Source organism: Monodelphis domestica, chromosome 6 (assembly GCF_027887165.1).
Source record: "Monodelphis domestica isolate mMonDom1 chromosome 6, mMonDom1.pri, whole genome shotgun sequence".
Lineage (NCBI taxonomy): Eukaryota > Metazoa > Chordata > Mammalia > Didelphimorphia > Didelphidae > Monodelphis > Monodelphis domestica.
Window position 1 is genome coordinate 109313000 of NC_077232.1, and position 18229 is coordinate 109331228.

An 18229-nucleotide genomic window follows, 5' to 3' on the forward strand; every position below is an offset into this window, starting at 1 on the left:
GAATTGTGATGAAATCACAAGTTGAAAAAAAGACAGAACCATTTTTGAATCCCTGATTTTTGAATCCCTAATTAATCAACATTATTAATTAACATTTACTATGTGACAGGTACTGTAATATGCCTTGGAGATACTGAAAAAAGGCAAAAAAGAATTATCTCTCCCCTCAAGGAGCTCACATTCTGAAGGGAGAAGTTATCATGCAAATAACTATGTATACATAAGACTTATAAGGTGTACTTGGAAGGTATTTTCAGAGGGAAAGTCCTAACATATATATATATATAAAATCATAGACACACATTTTCATATCTGTCTCTCATAGTTTGGGGTCCATGAAATTAAATGGGGAAAAATTGAATTTTTATTTTCAGACATCTAACTAAAATCTAGCATTGCTTTTAGTTTAAAAAAAAAATATTATTCTGAAAAGAGGTCCCTAGGCTTTACCAGACTTCTAAAGGGGTCCATGACACACACACAAAAGGTTGACAAGCCCTGCTATAATTTTTTTTCTAGGATTTTATTTGATCATTTTTATGTTCATTAAAGCTATTGATCAGTAGTTCCCTTTCTTTTGCTGTATACCTTTCTGGTTTAGGTATTAGGACCATATTGGTCTCATAAAAGGAATTTGATAGTGTAAGGTGTAAATTTAGGGGTTTTTGACTAATATATTATACTAATGGTCGCCAGGGATTAATTCAATCTCAATAAAAATACTCAAGTCAGTTTGGGAATTTTATGGTCGTTTAATTAATATAGAGGGAAGGAATTAAGAAAAGAGAGGGAAAAGGGTATAAGATTTCTCCGGCCTAACCTGAGCCAAGGGGAGTTCAGGGACCTCAGCCACGAGGCCTCCTCCAAGATATAATCTAGCTCAGCTTCTAGCCATGAGGCCTCCTCACCTGACCCACACTATTGAGCTGCTCCTAGTCACTGCACTAAGAGCACTCACTGCCAAACCCGGACAAGAGCTACAGGCACACCAAGACTCCAAGACGCCCAGCACACTGCCATCAGCCACACTGCTGCCAAACCCAACGTCTGGAGAGAGAGAGAGAGACCCAGAGCTCAATGCCTTTGCCACCAGAAAGAGCCGGCAAGAGGAAGTCACGATAATATATAGACTTTTTTTTTTACATAGCTTCTTGCGTCTCACATGTACCAATGGTAGCTTAAGCTTGACTTAGGACAGCCAAGGGGGTGTGTCGGTTGTTTCTTATTTGTCATTTGCTAGCACATGTCTGTCATAGGCCATTCTCCTCAACACTTAATCCTCCTGTTTGTTAGGATTTTAAAAACTAATCAGGGTGTAGAAAATATAAAATTCGTAATAGAATGTTTTCTTTCTTGATTTATGAGATTAATTTGTGAAGCACAAGTATTCTTTCTTCAATGTTTGATAAAATTCATGTTACTTTATCTGGACCAGGGTTTTTAAAAGTTTTCCACAAAAAGCTAGGATTTTCTGCAATTAGAGTTTATTTCTTAATTCTTTAAAAATCTTAGCAAGTAGAAAAAATTTTAAAGCTTAAATATTGAAGGTCAGGCATTGGATTTTCACTCAGATGAACTCTTGGGTTCAAATCTCAACTTGACCGTTTATCATCTGTTACATCACTCAGTTCCTTAAACTTTCTCCATCTATAAAAAAAACAAATTTTACCATCTCTTAATGACATTTCATTGCATGTTAGGTCTCCTTGTCACCAGATTTAAAATGAACTGTCACTTTTTTAATTTTTATGTAATGTAATGACTTTTATTTAACTTATTAACTATTTTTATTTTATTTAAAACTTTATTATACTATCTTTATGCTCATTTCTTGATTTCAATAACAATGTTATTTAAGTAAATTCTTATGCTTACATTCTCAAATTTCTAGGTAGATTATGATAATCATACACTTTATAAACATGGAAAAACGGGACGAAAACAGTCTCCTGTGCGTATTTTCACCAATATTCCTCCCAACAAAATAATTCTTCCAATAGAAGAAGGGTACAGGTAAGGGTATGACGGGGGCTCAAGTTTTCTTGATCCATTGCAATTACACATTTGAGATTAATAACTATTTTTGGCTACCTACTCATTCATAATGGATTTATCCTTTTAAACTTAAATTGTGCAATTTCATTTTAAAATGAATTTGTAGACTACTCACTTGATATGACTAGTGTTCCATATAAATGCTATGCATTATTAGAATAGAATAGAGGGAATGAGGATTTGCAAAGGGTTTGAGCATGCATATAAGTATATGTACAGATTATGTAAAAAGAATGTGCATAGTTTAAATAATAAGATAGGATACTTAGTTTAAGGTTCAACTTGGTTAAATGTATTAGTGATAGAGTATAGGACAGAAAAGATTTGTTTTGAATTGTTCAGATTAGATTGTTTTAAAATGCATTTTGCATAAGTTTTTTTATTTAGATTATATATTTTTGTAAAAGTGTATCCTCCATTGAGTTTTATTTTAAGTTTATCTAATTTTCTTCTAGCTTTATACATTTTTATATTGTTTAGATAGCAGTATTTTTGTATTAATGTAGCATTATAAGATTTTGATAGAAAATTGGTTTTGAAGAGTTTTATTGGAATGTTTAACTGTTGAATTTTAGTGCACTTTGTATTGCTAGGTGATATTTACATTTCTAGTTTCTTTTGAGTTTGCAAGTGTTGTGTTGAGTTTAAACTTTTTAACAACTTTTTTTAAATCCCTGCCCTTCCCCTTCCTTTCCTTTGTTGAAGTCCCTAGATTAGGCAAATTAAACTATGTATAGCTTAGATAGAGTAGCTGTTTGTTAAATGGGTTAGACTACAGAATGAGTAAGTAACAAGGAATTAAGGTAAGTTTAATGGGGCAGAGGATAAAACTTGTTTGGAGTTCTACCTTGCACAAAGCGGGGATTATTAGAATAGAATAGAGGGAATGAGGATTTGCAAAGGGTTTGGGCATGCTATTCATAGCTGCGCTCTTTGTGGTGGCCAAAAATTGGAAAATGAGGGGATGCCCATCAATTGGGGAATGGCTGAACAAATTGTGGTATGTGTTGGTGATGGAATACTATTGTGCTCAAAGGAATAATAAAGTGGAGGATTTCCATGTGAACTGGAACAACCTCCAGGAAGTGATGCAGAGCGAGAGGAGCAGAACCAGGAGAACATTGTACACAGAGACAAACACACTGTGGTATCATCGAACGTAATGGACTTCTCCATTAGTGGTGGTGTAATGTCCCTGCACAATCTGCAGGGATCAAGGAGAAAAAAACACTATCCAAAAGCAGAGGACAAACTGAGGGAATAGAAACACCAAGGAAAAGCAACTGCCTGACTACAATGGCTGAGGGGACACGACAGAGGAAAGACTCGGAGCGAACACTCTGATGCAAATACTAACAACATGGCAATGGGTTCAAGTCAAGAATACATATGATACCAGTGGAATCACACGTCGGCCACGGGGGGTGGGAGGGAGGAAAAGAAAATTATCTTTGTCTTTAATGAAAAATGCATGGAAATGATCAAATAAAATACTATAAAATTAAAAAAAAAAAAGGGTTTGGGCATGCAAAGACTTTGAAAAGCAGCTTGGCACATGCCTGGAACCATATGGACTCCCATTCTTGAATGGGAGGAGTGCATAAAAAGAGACGCTTGTATTCTGGGGGAGTCCATTGATTTTTGGACACTGAACAGAGAAGTGTACTTCCTATGGCCATTTGGGATCAGGTAACAGGAGGTTGCTGAAGTCTCTGACAGATTTGGAGGTTCCTGTTATCCAGAGACTTTCTTTGATTCTGAAACGGGTGATATCCACTCTCATCTGGATCACCTGTTGTGTGTGAGCTGCAAAGACCTGAAAATACCTAGCCTAAATAGAGCCTAACCATCAGGCCTCAGGCCTTTGGCCTCCAAGCTATCCTATCTGACAGATTGAACTGTGCTCTTGTTTACAGTAGACCAAATAGGCAGATTAGGTAGTCAGGAATAATTCTAGCTAGGTATCTAGAGAGAGCAGTGAGAGTAGCACAACTTCCTTGGGACTGGAGAGACCTTTTACAAGGTCAGATTTGAGGAAAGAGCTAAGAGTTGGTAGAGATAGGGACTCTGTCTCCCTGGTCCACTTACACCTTCCTGGTTTGATGAAATAAATCAAGTTCTTGTTTATATCAAACTGAGAGAGCAGTCAGATTGTGTTGTCAGCATCCAGCAGAACTGAGGCCTACATCTGGGCTTCAGCCTGTACTCAATTACCGTCAAGACCAATGCTGATTAAAATACAACCAAGTGACTTTTATCAGGTCCTCTACTCACTTTTTTTTCAGCATGTATCATATAGATACTCACAAATATTTGTAACTGTCTTAAATTAATCTTTTCTAGGTTTTGTACCATGTGTCAGCGTTATGTTTCTTTAGAAAACCAACACTGTGAGATCTGCAATTCATGTACATCTAAGGTAAGGTGTTTCAGGTAGTTGAAATGCATTTTTGATGTATATGTATGCATATGTATAGAAACATTTGTTATGTTTAATGTCTATAGTATGTGTGTATAAAACATGTAAAATTTGATATTTATATGGTTAAGTAACTATTTTTGTTAAACCTTTTCCTTCTATCTTAGAATCAATACTGTGTATTGATTCCAAGGCAGAAGAGCAGTAAGGGCTAGGTAATGGGGATTAAGTGATTTGCCCAGGGTCACACAGCTAGGAAGTGTCTGAGGCCAGGACCTCCCCTGTCTAGGTCTGGTTCTCTATCCACTGAACCACCCAACTGCCCCTTGAGCAACTATTTTTTATTATGTATTGAGGAACTCAATAGAATTTTACAACATACTTAATAGCAAAGACACCAATTGTAGAATTCACTATAGTATCATATTCAAAATGTTGATAGCTGATGATAATAATAATAATGACTATGTTTGTGCTCCAGTAAAATAGCATTTTCTTTAGGAAGTTGTTGTGTCCTGAAATTGGATCTTAAAAATAACAAGCAAAACTAGATTATATAGTAAAGGCACAATAAGGACCTATAACCCTCTCTTAAATGAATAATAAATTTATTATATTGGCAGAGTAGACCTTTAGAAACATTAAAACTTATACTATGTAGTTAATAATATTCAGTGTTACATGTAATATTTAGTCATTATATGTGACTAGTATAATGTACTTCATAAGAATACATATTATTTTAATTTGTTCTGAATTCATCTGCAAGCATTTTGGGGGGTTAAAATAAACCATAGTATATTTTTAATTTGTATACATAAGATCCTCTCAATCAATTTAAAAAATATAATAGATGTTATTATTATAGTCATACTTCGATCAGTAAGCAGATGAGCATATTTTCATTGTAAATCCTGGGAGAGTTAAAAATAGATATAAATGAACAAGACACATTGTATTTTGTAAGATTTATTTTGATTTCTATTGGTGAATTTGACATACTTATGCCAACTAAATAACATCCTTTTGAAAAAATTATTTTTGGTAGGATGGCAGGAGGTGGAAGCATTGCCTTCTTTGCAAAAAATGTGTTAAGCCATGTAAGTACTAGTGAACACTTTTTCTTTGAGAGATTATAATTTTATTTAATTTGTTATAAACCTAGTAATAATAAATTTGTTATTCACCAAGTAATAATAAAAATATTCACCTAAAATTCACCTAAAATTAAATTAAATCATCTTCTTTGGTAGTATCTACAGTATGAAATTTTCTTATACTTTGTATCTGTAGTGGAGACTGAATATAATGAGCACTTTAGACTGAGCCCAAAGGGAACCACTTTTTCAAAGTACACAATTAAATTTTGAAAAATTAGGTTCCAATGTATATTGAAATATATTCAAGGCAGCCTTGGTACACTGGAACCAAGTTTTTATGAAGCTTCTTTAATTTGTGGGAGGTAGTAATTGAGAGCCAGAAATGATCTATTTTATTGCCTCTCTGCAGTCACCCAAGGAAGTGACCCTGGTTTCTGAAAAAACTATGATCCTGAATCCCAGTATCTGGTAAAGTCTACCAAGATGGAAATCTTTTAGGAGCAGACCTAGTAATAGATTGTTACCAATAAGCTCATCAGTAGATAACCTTTTTTAAAAAAAATTAATTATATATAAAAATTTAATGCTTGATGCATTTAAAAAGTTTTAGTATGTTGCTTCATTTAGACAATTTTTAAATTTTGTTTTAGAATGAAAACTCTTCACTGTTGCTGATCAGCAACTTGTTTGAAACTTATAGTCTTAGAGATTTTGCTTGAGAAATTAAGAGATTAATTGACTTGCCCTTAATTACACAGCTAGTATGAATTAGAAGCAGGCCTTGAACCCAGGACTTTCTAAATTAAAGACTGGCTCTATATTTATTATGCCACTTCTTTTTGTATTTTCTTAGTAGAAAAATAAGTAACTTAGATGCTTGAAGACATTATTGTGGAAAAAAATTAGGGTTTTTATGACTATTTTCTTTTTTTTGGTGTGAATTTAATAACTTCAAACATTTCAATACACAAAAAACTGGAGAGTATTGTATGAGAAATTGAAATTATGTATAGATTGTTTTTTTAATATATGTAGAGATTCTGGTATAGCATTTAATTATAATCTTTTAACTAGGTAGTACAAAATTGTTCTATGTATTTGACTCCTTTACTTCCTTTTTCTTTTGTACATTAAAAAAATGCTTTCTTGATACTATTATTTTGTATATCTATTATTACCCACTTTTCCCCCTCGAATAGTCTTTTCCCTTTTGAATAGAGCTATATTATATATGTATGATGTGTATATATGTATATTTAATATGTATCTGTACATACATATATAAATATACTTGCATATATACAAATACACACATATGCCTACATATATGTGTATGAATATATATGTGTGTGTTTCATCTTCATTTTATGAATTTGAACCAATTGGATTATTTGCCGATGTCAGTAGGACATTTTCATTTGCAGTGATTGTGATGGCCTTTCAGTGTTCCCTTGTAACTAATGATACTTTGAAGGGAATGTTACTGGCTTAGTTAGTTAAATACAATGTATGGCCACAAAACATAGTAAAGCCTGTTTATCCTCATGGGATTCTAATCTATAATTACAGCAGTCTACTCTAAATAAGAGAATAAATGACCTGGTCACCCTGTTGTTTAGGTTAGGATATCATTTAGCATTTGTTAAAATTCAACAGTATATTAAATTGGAATTGTATTCTAAAATCCAGTTTTTGTTTTGCAGCTTGGATTCACTGCAGCATTTGCAATTACTGTGCACTTCCAAATCATTCATGTGCGGGTGCTAAAGATGGTTGCTTTATATGTGGTGAGGCAGATCACAAACGTACTACATGTTCTAATTTCTCTGCACCAAAAAGAGCTAACAAGTTAGTTGAATTATTATTTTTACTAAAAAAAGACAACATAATATCTAATTTTCTCATGTAATTTTGTAAGGATAACCAGAAAATTATTCATTGTTCATGAAACTTAGATATGTTAAATTAACTTTCTAGAATTATTTATGAGAAAGTACTAAATATTTTTTCACATAGTTTTATTATAATTACTTGCATAGTTGGAAGATGGGAAATTGGGATATATCTTCAGCAAGCTTAAGGGGGGAAAAAAAACCCTTAAAGTATGTATGCTGATTATTTAAGTCAACTTATTTTTATTTTTTCTATACTTTTCCTTTTATTTTTCCCCCACTCCCAAAATGTCTCTTTTCTCTCTTCTTCCTAACCCTGTTTTGCTAATAAATTAACAGTGGAATGTTAATAGTAATGACAATAAGCTACTTAGGAAAAATAAAACATCATCATTTCAGCTAAGAACATGCTAAACTCATATCTTAGTTTCTAGAAACATGGAATGTTTTTAGACCTGTGGAGGACTGTAGAAGTCATGTTATTCAGCCTTATTCAAGGTTTCTTGAGATATAACAACCTTGTTTGAACACTCTCTGATTCTTAATATCAAGCAATATCAAAAACAAAGATGTTTCTATTTAAATTTCTGTGTTTTTTGTTGAGGACACCACTATTTTTTCTAGACTCCCATGTTTGTAACCTCATTTTTATCCTCAGTTTGTTGTTGTCATTCACTCCACACTGACCAGATCTTGTCAATTCTACCTCCATAATATCACTCATGCCTTTCTGGTTACCTGCACTTATGTAGCTGCCCCTTCCTTATTCAAGCTCTTGTGATCCCTCATTGGAATTTTCAGTGGCCTCTTCATTGGTCCCCATGTCTGAAGCCTGTTCCTACTTCAGTCTCTATTCCACCTAACTGCCAAAGTTATTTTCTTGTGGATTTCTCATTATACATTACTGCCTTTCCCATAGTTTATAATCTAGCCAAACTGTCCTTATTTCTATTTTTTTCTCCCACATCCCATTTAAAATTTTTCCCATTTTTGAGTCTTTGCACCGGTCATCCCCCATGCCTAGAATCCCTTATCATCTCTATTTCATAAAATCCCCCACTTCCTTGAATGGTCAACCCAGGTACCACCTCCATGAAATCTTTCTCTGCCTGCCCTCCCTGACTACCTTGTATGTTGCACTTTTTTTTTGTTTTTCTTCTGGAAATACTTCCAAGTGTAAATATTGTTAGTTTCCCTTCATAGGACAGGCACCTAGAACAGAGAGTGTTCCATTTTTTTCTTTTTGTTTTTCCCGTGCTTGGTCTAACCCTAACCCTACCACTTAGGCATTGTGTGTTTAATTACTGTGAGCTGACTGCTATATGCTCACTAAAGTTATTTATCACTGTCACAGATTCCAAATCAAAGAGGATTGTGCATAGGTGGTGAAGACTTCCAGATGCTCCTGTTTTGGAGCATTATAGTAAGAACTCCCTTTACATTGCAGATCCTTTTCCTAAATGAAATCCATAATCATCCAAAAATGTTTGGCAAGATTTATCTAGAAATAGATATATATCTGTGTATATAGATACCTATTTCTCTCTCTAGGAAAAAAAAAGATCTATCTATCTCTATTTATCTCTCTCTTTCAAAGACATTACAAATGTGGAGTCAGTCCTAGAATTAAATAGGAGGAAGAAATTGTACTAGATTGCCTTCAGGAAATTGCAGAATTCTTTTAATGATCCCCATATTTCCCCTCAAATAAAGGCCCATCTTTTTAACTTCTATATTCTTTTGATTTTGGTACATGGTTATGAGTCATTAAAATTGAGCATCATCCAGAGGGCAGTGGAGAGGTACTTGGATGGCATGAACAAGTAGTATGATAGCATATTACAAGCAAAGGATTATGAAGAAGAACAAATATAAAGAATTTCCTCAAAGAAATGTATAATAAAAAAAGATGATCAAGTTGTAGCCAGAGTGAAAAATAAGTGATTGACAACCTGCATTAGGGTATCAGAAAAACTCAAGCAAAAGTCCTCAGCATGTTGGAGGGACCTCCAGTGGCAAATTTATAGAAGGACATGGAAGAGAGAAGTATGTGATAGATTTGAGATTGGTTGCAATTTGTATAATTCAAGGTATACTTTCATAATTGAGACCACAGATTCATCAAGGTACTCTAGTCTCTTTATACTACCTAGTTCACAGGGTTGCTATAAGGAGACTGTTTTGTATTCCTAAAAGCATTCTATATATTTGGTTATTTTTCTTTAGTCTTCTTTATATCCTCCATTACTAGTTCTCACTTGTTTTCATACTTTCTTTCTGTTAAATCAACACAGAATCATCACTAGAGCTTGAAGGGATCTTTAGAGATCATTCAGTCTAATTCTTTCAATTTACAGTAGTAAACTGAAACCCAGGGAGGTTAAGGGAATTGCCCTTGTCCCACAGATAATAATAACTTCGAGATTATTTTTTAACTGAACAAATCTGAACTGAACTGAAAAAAAAATCACATTAGAATATTTTTCTTTGGATCTCTTTAAGAATAAGATACACATTCTGTTGTCTGGATAGTTTAAATATAGTTCTGCACGAAGGCAGACTGTCTAGACTTTGCATTTTGAATTTTTTCCAACTCTGTGATTCTATTAGCAACAGGATGCCTGAAAATTTACTATATGTATTAACAACAAATTTTCATTCTTTGATGTTTCTTATAAATCAGTGTGTTTCTCTGAATTTCCTCCCAGGTGGGCTATTTGATGATAGTACATAGCACTTTAATTGAGGGACATCATTTAGTAACTCAGATTACTCAATTTTATTCATTGTTGGAGATTTCATCATCTCAGTATGACATAAAGAATTTATCCTGTGGGGAAGTTGATATGCTTGAATAAGTCTAAAATAGTACTTTATTTTTTTTCTCCCTGAAGATTCCTGCTTATGTTATTGTTCCCAATTAACCCAAAGTATTGCTTTCGGAGTATTTTAATTATAGTGAAATTACAATGCCTCGTTCATAGTAGGAGCTTAAAATATGTTTCTTGACTTGAGTTTTAGTGATTTCTAGTCTAAACTAATGATTGTTTTTTAAACATTTTAAGAAAGATTTCATAATTCTAGATAGAATTTTTATGCCCTTTTTGGCATATATACTTTGAATATAAACCCATATTATTTTAAAAGCAAACACATTTTTACAGCTTCTAAATTTTTTTTGGCAGTGAGACTGACTCCCTCTTGTGGTTATTTATCCAATTTAAATTTAAACCCTAAATCATAAAATTTTAAAGAGAAATATTAGTAGGCATATTTTTCAAAATAAAATTTTCATTCTGCTTTTGTTTGTTGTTATCTTACACTTAAGTTTTCTATCTAAAGCTGATGTGGAGTTTTGTTTCAGGAGATCACCGAGTTTGCTAACCATTATTATTTTTTTCTAAACTGTTACTTTTTAATGACAAAATTATCCCAAATCTATTTTTACTTATATTTGACTACACATATCTTTTATTTACATTTGTCTACATATATCTACATCTCTCATATCTATATCTACTTATGTTTATGTAAACATAAATTTATATACCTATTTAATTACAAAATTGTCCCATAAGTTTTTTTTGTTTGTTAAGCAAAACTGTTAACATACCTGGCACATAAAAACTTAAAGATAATTCTTTTTTCTCCTGAACTATACTATGAAGTGTAAATATGAGCTAATGTAGTTTTACTCTTATACTTTGTTGTCAGGTGGAAATAAGAGACAATGTTGGCTTGAATTTAGATAGCCAGTTTAGAATCCTACCTTGGAAAATTTCAAGTTTTGAGATTCTAAGCAAGTTGCAGATTCTCAAAGCCTCATTTTCTTATGTGTTATTGCTTCTAGGTCTTGTCCCACAGGGTTTGTAAATGATAAAGTGCTATGTAAATGTGTTGTCTATGTACTGCCTCCTTATTTTTCCCTTCTAATTAATTCTGCAATCCCCTTTCTCCCATAAAACCTTGCATTTAGGACAAGGAGTTAGAAGTCAGCCAAACAAATAATATAATGATGATAAAAATGATAATAACAAGTCTATAGAAAAATTAATATTTGCCCATCAGAAAGGAACAGGTTTTATAGATATTCTTAGATTTCATGATAAATAGGTTGAAAACTTTCGGAAATACTTCCAAAATAAAATCTACTATTTCTCAGAACAAAAGGTGACAACAGATACATACCATTAGACTTAATATTGATTTACCTTGTGATAAATCCAAATGTTAAAATAAAAAAAATGGAACCCAAAGGCATCAACTAAGGATTATATCCTAGCCAAGGTGACATCAGTCAGTCACACAATAAGTATTTATTAAGCTCCTACTATATTCCAGGCATTGTGCTAGGTGCTATGTATACAAATATAAAAAGTATGGAGCAAAGATGGACTAGCAGGAAGAAATGTAACTGAACTCCTCTCCACAACTCCTCTAATCTAGAAAATACACCAGTCTGAATCCTGATAGGGTAATGTAGAAAAGGGCATAGTAAATTCTTTGTCCATCTCAGGTCAGACACTGTAGACACTAGAGATGGGATCACACTAGGAGCATGATGCACTTGGAGCACTCTAGAGCCCAGGGAGAGGCTGTACACCAGGGCAAGAGAAAGTCCCAGATCCATACCAAGGCACTTTGATAGGGACAGGTGTCAACTGGCTACTTTGTCACCTATTATCCAGATCTAGGTCACATATGCAGGACTTTTAGAAGGGAACACGTGTACAGGAGTAGCCCTGAGTGCTGTCCCAAGAAAAGAGGATGTTCATAAACAGGTGGTTAGCATATGATTCAGATCCCAGGAACAGAATGAGATCTCCTTACAAGAATCTAGCACAGTCTACAGAGGAATAACCAGGGCAAGAATCCCAGACCAAAGAGATATTTGCATTCTGTCTATACCAGCTGAATTTCCTAGCTAAGTCCGGCATCGGTCTGCTGTTGCTCTGACCAAAATCCAGGTCAGAAACTTGCAGAGCTCAGACTAGGGAGACCAGCAGTCAGACTCTGCCCTGGATCAAACCATTCTGGAGGCACCGAAAGCCTGCATGTCCCCAGCTTGTGCCCGAGATCCTAGAATAACACAACACTCAATATCCTAAGAAAGCAGCAATTGGACCAATCCCAAATCCTTCCTTCAGAAGTTCCATGGAGCCTGGCCCTAACATCAGATCAGGAAGTAGGGTGGGAGAATGGGCAAACAAAAAAAGAACCCCCTCTGATGAGCTGTTAACACTGATAGGGATTCTTAAGACAAACGTATAAGAAAAGACTCCAAAACACATATAAACAATGCTTTAGAGAAAAACAGATCTTGAGAACAAACTTAACTTGAATTCTTGGAAGAGGTGAAGCAAGAGTTAAAAGGAAAAAAGAAGAGTTCAATGTTTTTATAAGTGAAATGAGAGCTTGAGGAAAAATTTGAAAGAGAAATTAGAACAGTGGAGAAAATAATTCAAAAAGAGAGTAATGGGTTGGCATAACACATTTGGAACCTTGACCAAACAACACACTCCCTTAAAATTAGAATGTACCAAATAGAAGCCAATGACTCCATGAGACAAGAAGAAATGTTAAACAAAGTCAAAATGGGGGGAAAAATAGAAGAGAATGTAAGATACCTCATTGCAAAAACAACTGACTTGGAAAAACATATCAAGAAGGGAAAAAAGTAAGACTCATTGGATTTTCTGAATGCTATGCCAAAAACGAAGAGAGCCTAGATAACACATTTTGCGAAATTTTAAAACTGTCCAGCTCTCTTAAAACCAGAGGAGAAAATGGAAATATAATCTACCAGAAACCTTCTGAATGAAACCTCAAAATGGAAACTCAGGAAATTATAGCCAAAGTTCTTAGCTTCCAGATCAAAGAAAAATACTGCAAGCATCCAGAAAGAAAGAATTCAAGTACCAGGGAGCCACAATTCTATTGAACTTTTTATCACTGACTTAGATAAGGGCATAGGTAGGTGGCTCATGAGAATTATAGATGACATTAAGATGGCAGTGCTAGCCATCACTCTAGATACATCAGGCTGACTCTAATAAGATGTAATTCAAGAAGGATAAATAAGAAGTCTTATACATGGGCACACAGAAATCAAACCAACAAGTACAAGATGGGTTGTATTGGTTGGATAGAAGTTTATCTGAAAAAAAAAATAGGTGTTTCAAAGCATGGTAAATTCAATCTGAATCACCAGGATAATGTGGCAGCTGGAAGACCTCACTGAATCTTGGACTACATTTAGAAATGTATAGCTTCCAGGAATAGGGAGTGCTAGTCTCTTTAAACCCTGCCTTGTTTCATTTCATCTGAAATATTATATTCCATTGTGTGTATTAAAGTTTAAGAAGGATACTGATTAACTGGGGAGCATCCCAAAGAAAGCAACTGGGATGACAGAGGGTGTTGAATCTAGACCACATGAGGACTGGTTTAAGGAAATGGAGTATTTTAGCCTGGAGAGGAGAAAACTTAGGGAACCATGATAGCTGTGTGTAAGTATTTGAAAGGATGTCATGAGGAAGAAAGATCAGGCTTGTTCTCTTTAGCCCAAAGGACAGAACTATGAGGAATGCATATAAATTGCAGAGGCAAGGTTAGGCTTCATGCCGGTACATTTTAGAGCAGTGAGGTGGCACTGTGGATAGACCATATGGCTTGGAGTTAGTTAGACCTGAGTTCAAATTTGGCCTCAAGATGCTTACTAGCCGTGTGATCCTGGGCAAGTCCCTTAACTTTGTTTGCCTCTGTTTATTATCTGTAAAATGAGTTCAAGAAGGAAATGGCAAACCACTCTAGTATATTTGCCAAGAGAAATCCAAACCAGGCCACGTAGAATTGGATACAACTGAAAATCATTGCCTAAGGACAGCAGCAATTAAGTGGGCTGACATGAGTAGAGATGGGTTCCCCCTTGTAGGTCTTCAATTAGAGGCTAGATGACCACTTGAAAATGTACATTTATAGGAAGGATTCCTTATTTGGGTTATGGATTGGACTAAATAGCTATTGAGATCCCCTCCATCTCCCAAACTGTGATTCTGTGAAATGTAAACCCCAAAATGTTGTTGTTGTTCAGTTGCTTTTCAGTTGTGTCTGACTCTTTGTGACCCTGTTTGGGTCTTTCTTGGCAGAGATACTGGAGTGCTTTGCCATTTCCTTCTCCAGCTTGTTTTACAGATGAGGAAACTGAGGCAAACAGGATTAAGTGACTTGCCCTTGGTCACACAGCTACTAAGTATCTGAGGCCAGATTTGAACTCAGAATGAATCTTCTTAATTTCAGATACAGCAATCTATCCATCATACCACCTTGCTGCTCAAACCCCAAAATGTCCTTGAGAATTACTAAATAAAGTGTATCAGAACCAGACCATAATCATAAACAAAATTGTTATACCTATAAAAATTCAAGAGCATTATTTTTAATAAATGTTGCTATGCTAAACACTAATTTCTAAACTAAAAGGAATGAAAAGCTCTCAAAATATAAAGCTCTATTAGAAGAAATTAAAATGATTTGGTAACAGGATTAAGTATAAAACTCTTCTGTCATTCTGTTTGCAAATGGAATTATCCTGAAGATATTTTCAGTGGCCCTGCACAAGATAAACTTACATTTTAATAAATTTATCCAATTACAAAAAAAAATCATTTTTCCTCTTTTTTGACATTAAATACAAAAGAACAAAAATGGCTTAAGAACATGTCATAGAACTGTCTATTTGAATTCTATCAGACACAGGATGACAACAATAGTAACATAATATCTGTTGGTATATATTGCTTTTAAATTGACAAAGTTTTTTACATGTTTCATCTTATTTGAAGTTCACATAAATGTAGATACTATATGGTTATTGGTCCTATTTTATAGATGAAAAAACTGATTTCTCATTTCCTTCTCCAATGAATTAAGACAAACAGAAGTGACTTACCCAGGGTCACACAGCTGTTTAAGTGTGTGTTTGATGCTGGATTTGAATGTGGGTCTTCTTGACTTTAGGTCCACCAGTCTATACACTGTGCCACCCAGCTGCCAAACAGTGCATCTCTGAGGAGATGGAAGGGATCTAACCTGGGGCCTCACATGCCAGGTACTATGTAAAAAGAGGCAAAAGACAATTCTTGCCCTCAAGGGGCTTATAATCTAATGTCAGTTTGGAGAACTCAAGATCAAAAGATTCAGTATTCTTTACTGTGGTTTCATATTCTTATAGAGCAAGTTTCAAATTAATTCTTCTTTAGGTCATTGGTATTCATTATTCATTGCTTTAAACTAACCGCAAGCTTCCAGGAGACAGTGACCATGTATTTTATACACTCTGTGTAGCATTTGTCTGAGTTGTTGAATTTAATACGGAAAGGAAAATTAACTAGAGTTTATAAAACGGGCCCTTCAATTGTCATCCCCATCTGTTATGCTTTTGCTTTTTTTTTTTCACTCTGCTAACTCCCCAACTCTTAGTTCTTTTTCTAGAAAATGTAATTCAAGGATTTGAAGATTGAAGTGCTGAGCTGAGCAGTATGGATGTTAAAAAATAGTTTCTCATTGGCCTGTCTGTTTAACTCTGTACTGTTTGTCCTGGATAGACTGATCTGAATCACTAGTAACCATCTTTCAAAGAAATTTGTTTTCCCAAACAACGTTTTGCTTGCTCAGGCCTCTAACTTCTTGTTATTACAGTTAGAATTTTATGGGCTTCTATAGTACAGTAAATTCTTTCAACTCTTATACTTGCTTATTTGGTTAGCCAGTTAATTGGATGGCAATGTATTTGTAATTCACTGTGCTTTTCCTATAATGTAATTTAACACCTTGTTTTTCAGGGCTGTCAGGAAACAGAAGCCAAAAAAAAGGAACAAGATGAAAATGGAGACCACTAAAGGACAATCTATGAATCATGCAACTGTTAGAAGGAAAAAGAAAAAGAAGAGAAGAGGACATCAATATCCCTGCTCTTAAATGTCCAGTGACCTGAGAATAAGATTTACAGCTTAACCTTTGGAACCATTTTCTTAAAATGCTCTACTGGACTTAAATTCTGTTACTTTCAGAGATGTGCACCTTGAGAGAGAGAGAGAGAGAGGCAGTATACTCTCTCTAGTATAGGTGTTCTTAACCTTTTTATGTATTGTGGCCCCTTCATAAAACAGACTCTAGAAAAGCTAAGTCAGACAGGGAGGTTCCTTATCAATTGAAACTCTATGATTCTGTGAAAATGAAATGATTTGACATTTAAATCCTAACAACTTTCATTTTGAAGAGGGAATTCTAGAAAGTACTTGAGAGCTTGAGAGAATGTAAAACAACGGTTCCCAAACTTTTTGCTCATGGTGCAGTATGCTTTGTGTGAGGAATCATGGCACATTGAGCAGTTAAGTTGGCAACAATTATGGGAGAATAAGGAGACTGCTGGAGCATCTGCAGTTTTTACTTCAATAATAGCAGCTGTTTTTTTGAGGTCTTTGTGAGTTCAAGATCTGATGTGTTTTGAGATTGGTGTGTATAAGTAATAGGGAAATGTTGTTTGTTGGGTAAAAACTATTCTTACTTTATGATGTATAGTAAGTAACATTTATATTAAATAAAATTAATTATGCAGCTTTCCCCAATAATATCCAGAACTTCACAGCATACCTAGCAGAACCTGGTGCTTTGGGAACTGCTTATATAAAGGAAAATTAACTACATTTTTAAAATGAGAGGTTTTGGTTTGGTAAATCAGGACAATTTAGGTTTAATCATGTAACATTTATCTACAAGAGTCACTGCAGAGACCAGAAGATAACTTATTCTTACTGTTTGAACCTCTACAATTTAGGATAATTGTGATCTGAAATAGGTAGGAGAAGGCAGCATTATAAACCAAGCAGATCAAATTTTTGAAAGGTAAATTCAATCTATTTATCTCGTTAGTAACAGGGATTCTTAAAACATCTTAGTTTGTTGCCTGAGTCCATTACCCCATAGTACCATTTTATATATACAGATTTCTTAGCAAGTGACAAAGTGCTTTTACTTTTCCATTGGGAAGGGAGTAGGAGGAAGAAAATGGTTACAGGTAGGATGGCAAAAAAAATGGAGGGTGACTGAAGAATCTTCAAAATACACAAAAGAGAACAAAAGAAGAGCAGAATCACAAGAGAGGGCAGCTGTGAAAGTTACATATTGAACTTATTACATAGCATATGGAATATGTATATTTTATAAACAAGTTGTCTATTATAGAGACCTGCAGTTTCATTTACTACTATCAGTCAATAAATACTGCCCACTTTGTGCCAGGGACTATCATAAGCATTTGAGGATACACAAAAAATGCAAAACACAGCTACTGTCCTTGAAGGACACACACACACAAGGGTACAAACAAGGAAAAATTGAAAATAATATAAATAATTAAAATTGAAAATAATTAAAGATGGGAAGTCTAGAATTCAGATGTGTTGGGAAGAGCTTCTTGTGGCAGATGGGTTTTTAGTTGGGCCTTTAAGAAAGTCACAGAAGCCATTAGGCAGGGATGAAGGGCAGCCAGAAAAAAATGCCAAGAGTGCCAAAAGCTGCAGCAAAAGGGGGGGGGGCACTGGGTCAGAGAGCTGAGGGTAGCCAGGAAGCTCTAAGAAGCCTGGAGAGCCAGGGGGTGGAGGAAGATTTGGAAGGACTTCCAGTGCCAAACTGGATTTTTACTATACGATTCTAAGGGCTATCTATTGGGAGTTTTTTTTTTTTTTGGGGGGGGGTGATAG

General features: G+C 34.7%; 1 protein-coding gene across 4 annotated transcripts in view; it reads left to right on the top strand.

Annotated features, from left to right (window-relative positions):
* ZCCHC4 (zinc finger CCHC-type containing 4) overlaps nt 1-17098 on the top strand; it is an 80544-nt gene extending 63446 nt beyond the window's left edge. For 2 of the 4 annotated variants that reach the window (XM_007496647.3, XM_007496648.3), the window contains 5 exons: nt 1892-2013; nt 4399-4474; nt 5523-5574; nt 7278-7422; nt 16310-17098. In XM_007496647.3, coding sequence (XP_007496709.1) covers nt 1892-2013; nt 4399-4474; nt 5523-5574; nt 7278-7422; nt 16310-16445 — 531 coding nt within the window. In that variant the 3' untranslated portion in view covers nt 16446-17098. The other 2 variants (XM_007496649.2, XM_056802480.1) reach the window with 2 other exon arrangements.
* The last annotated feature ends 1131 nt before the right edge of the window (nt 17099-18229 follow it).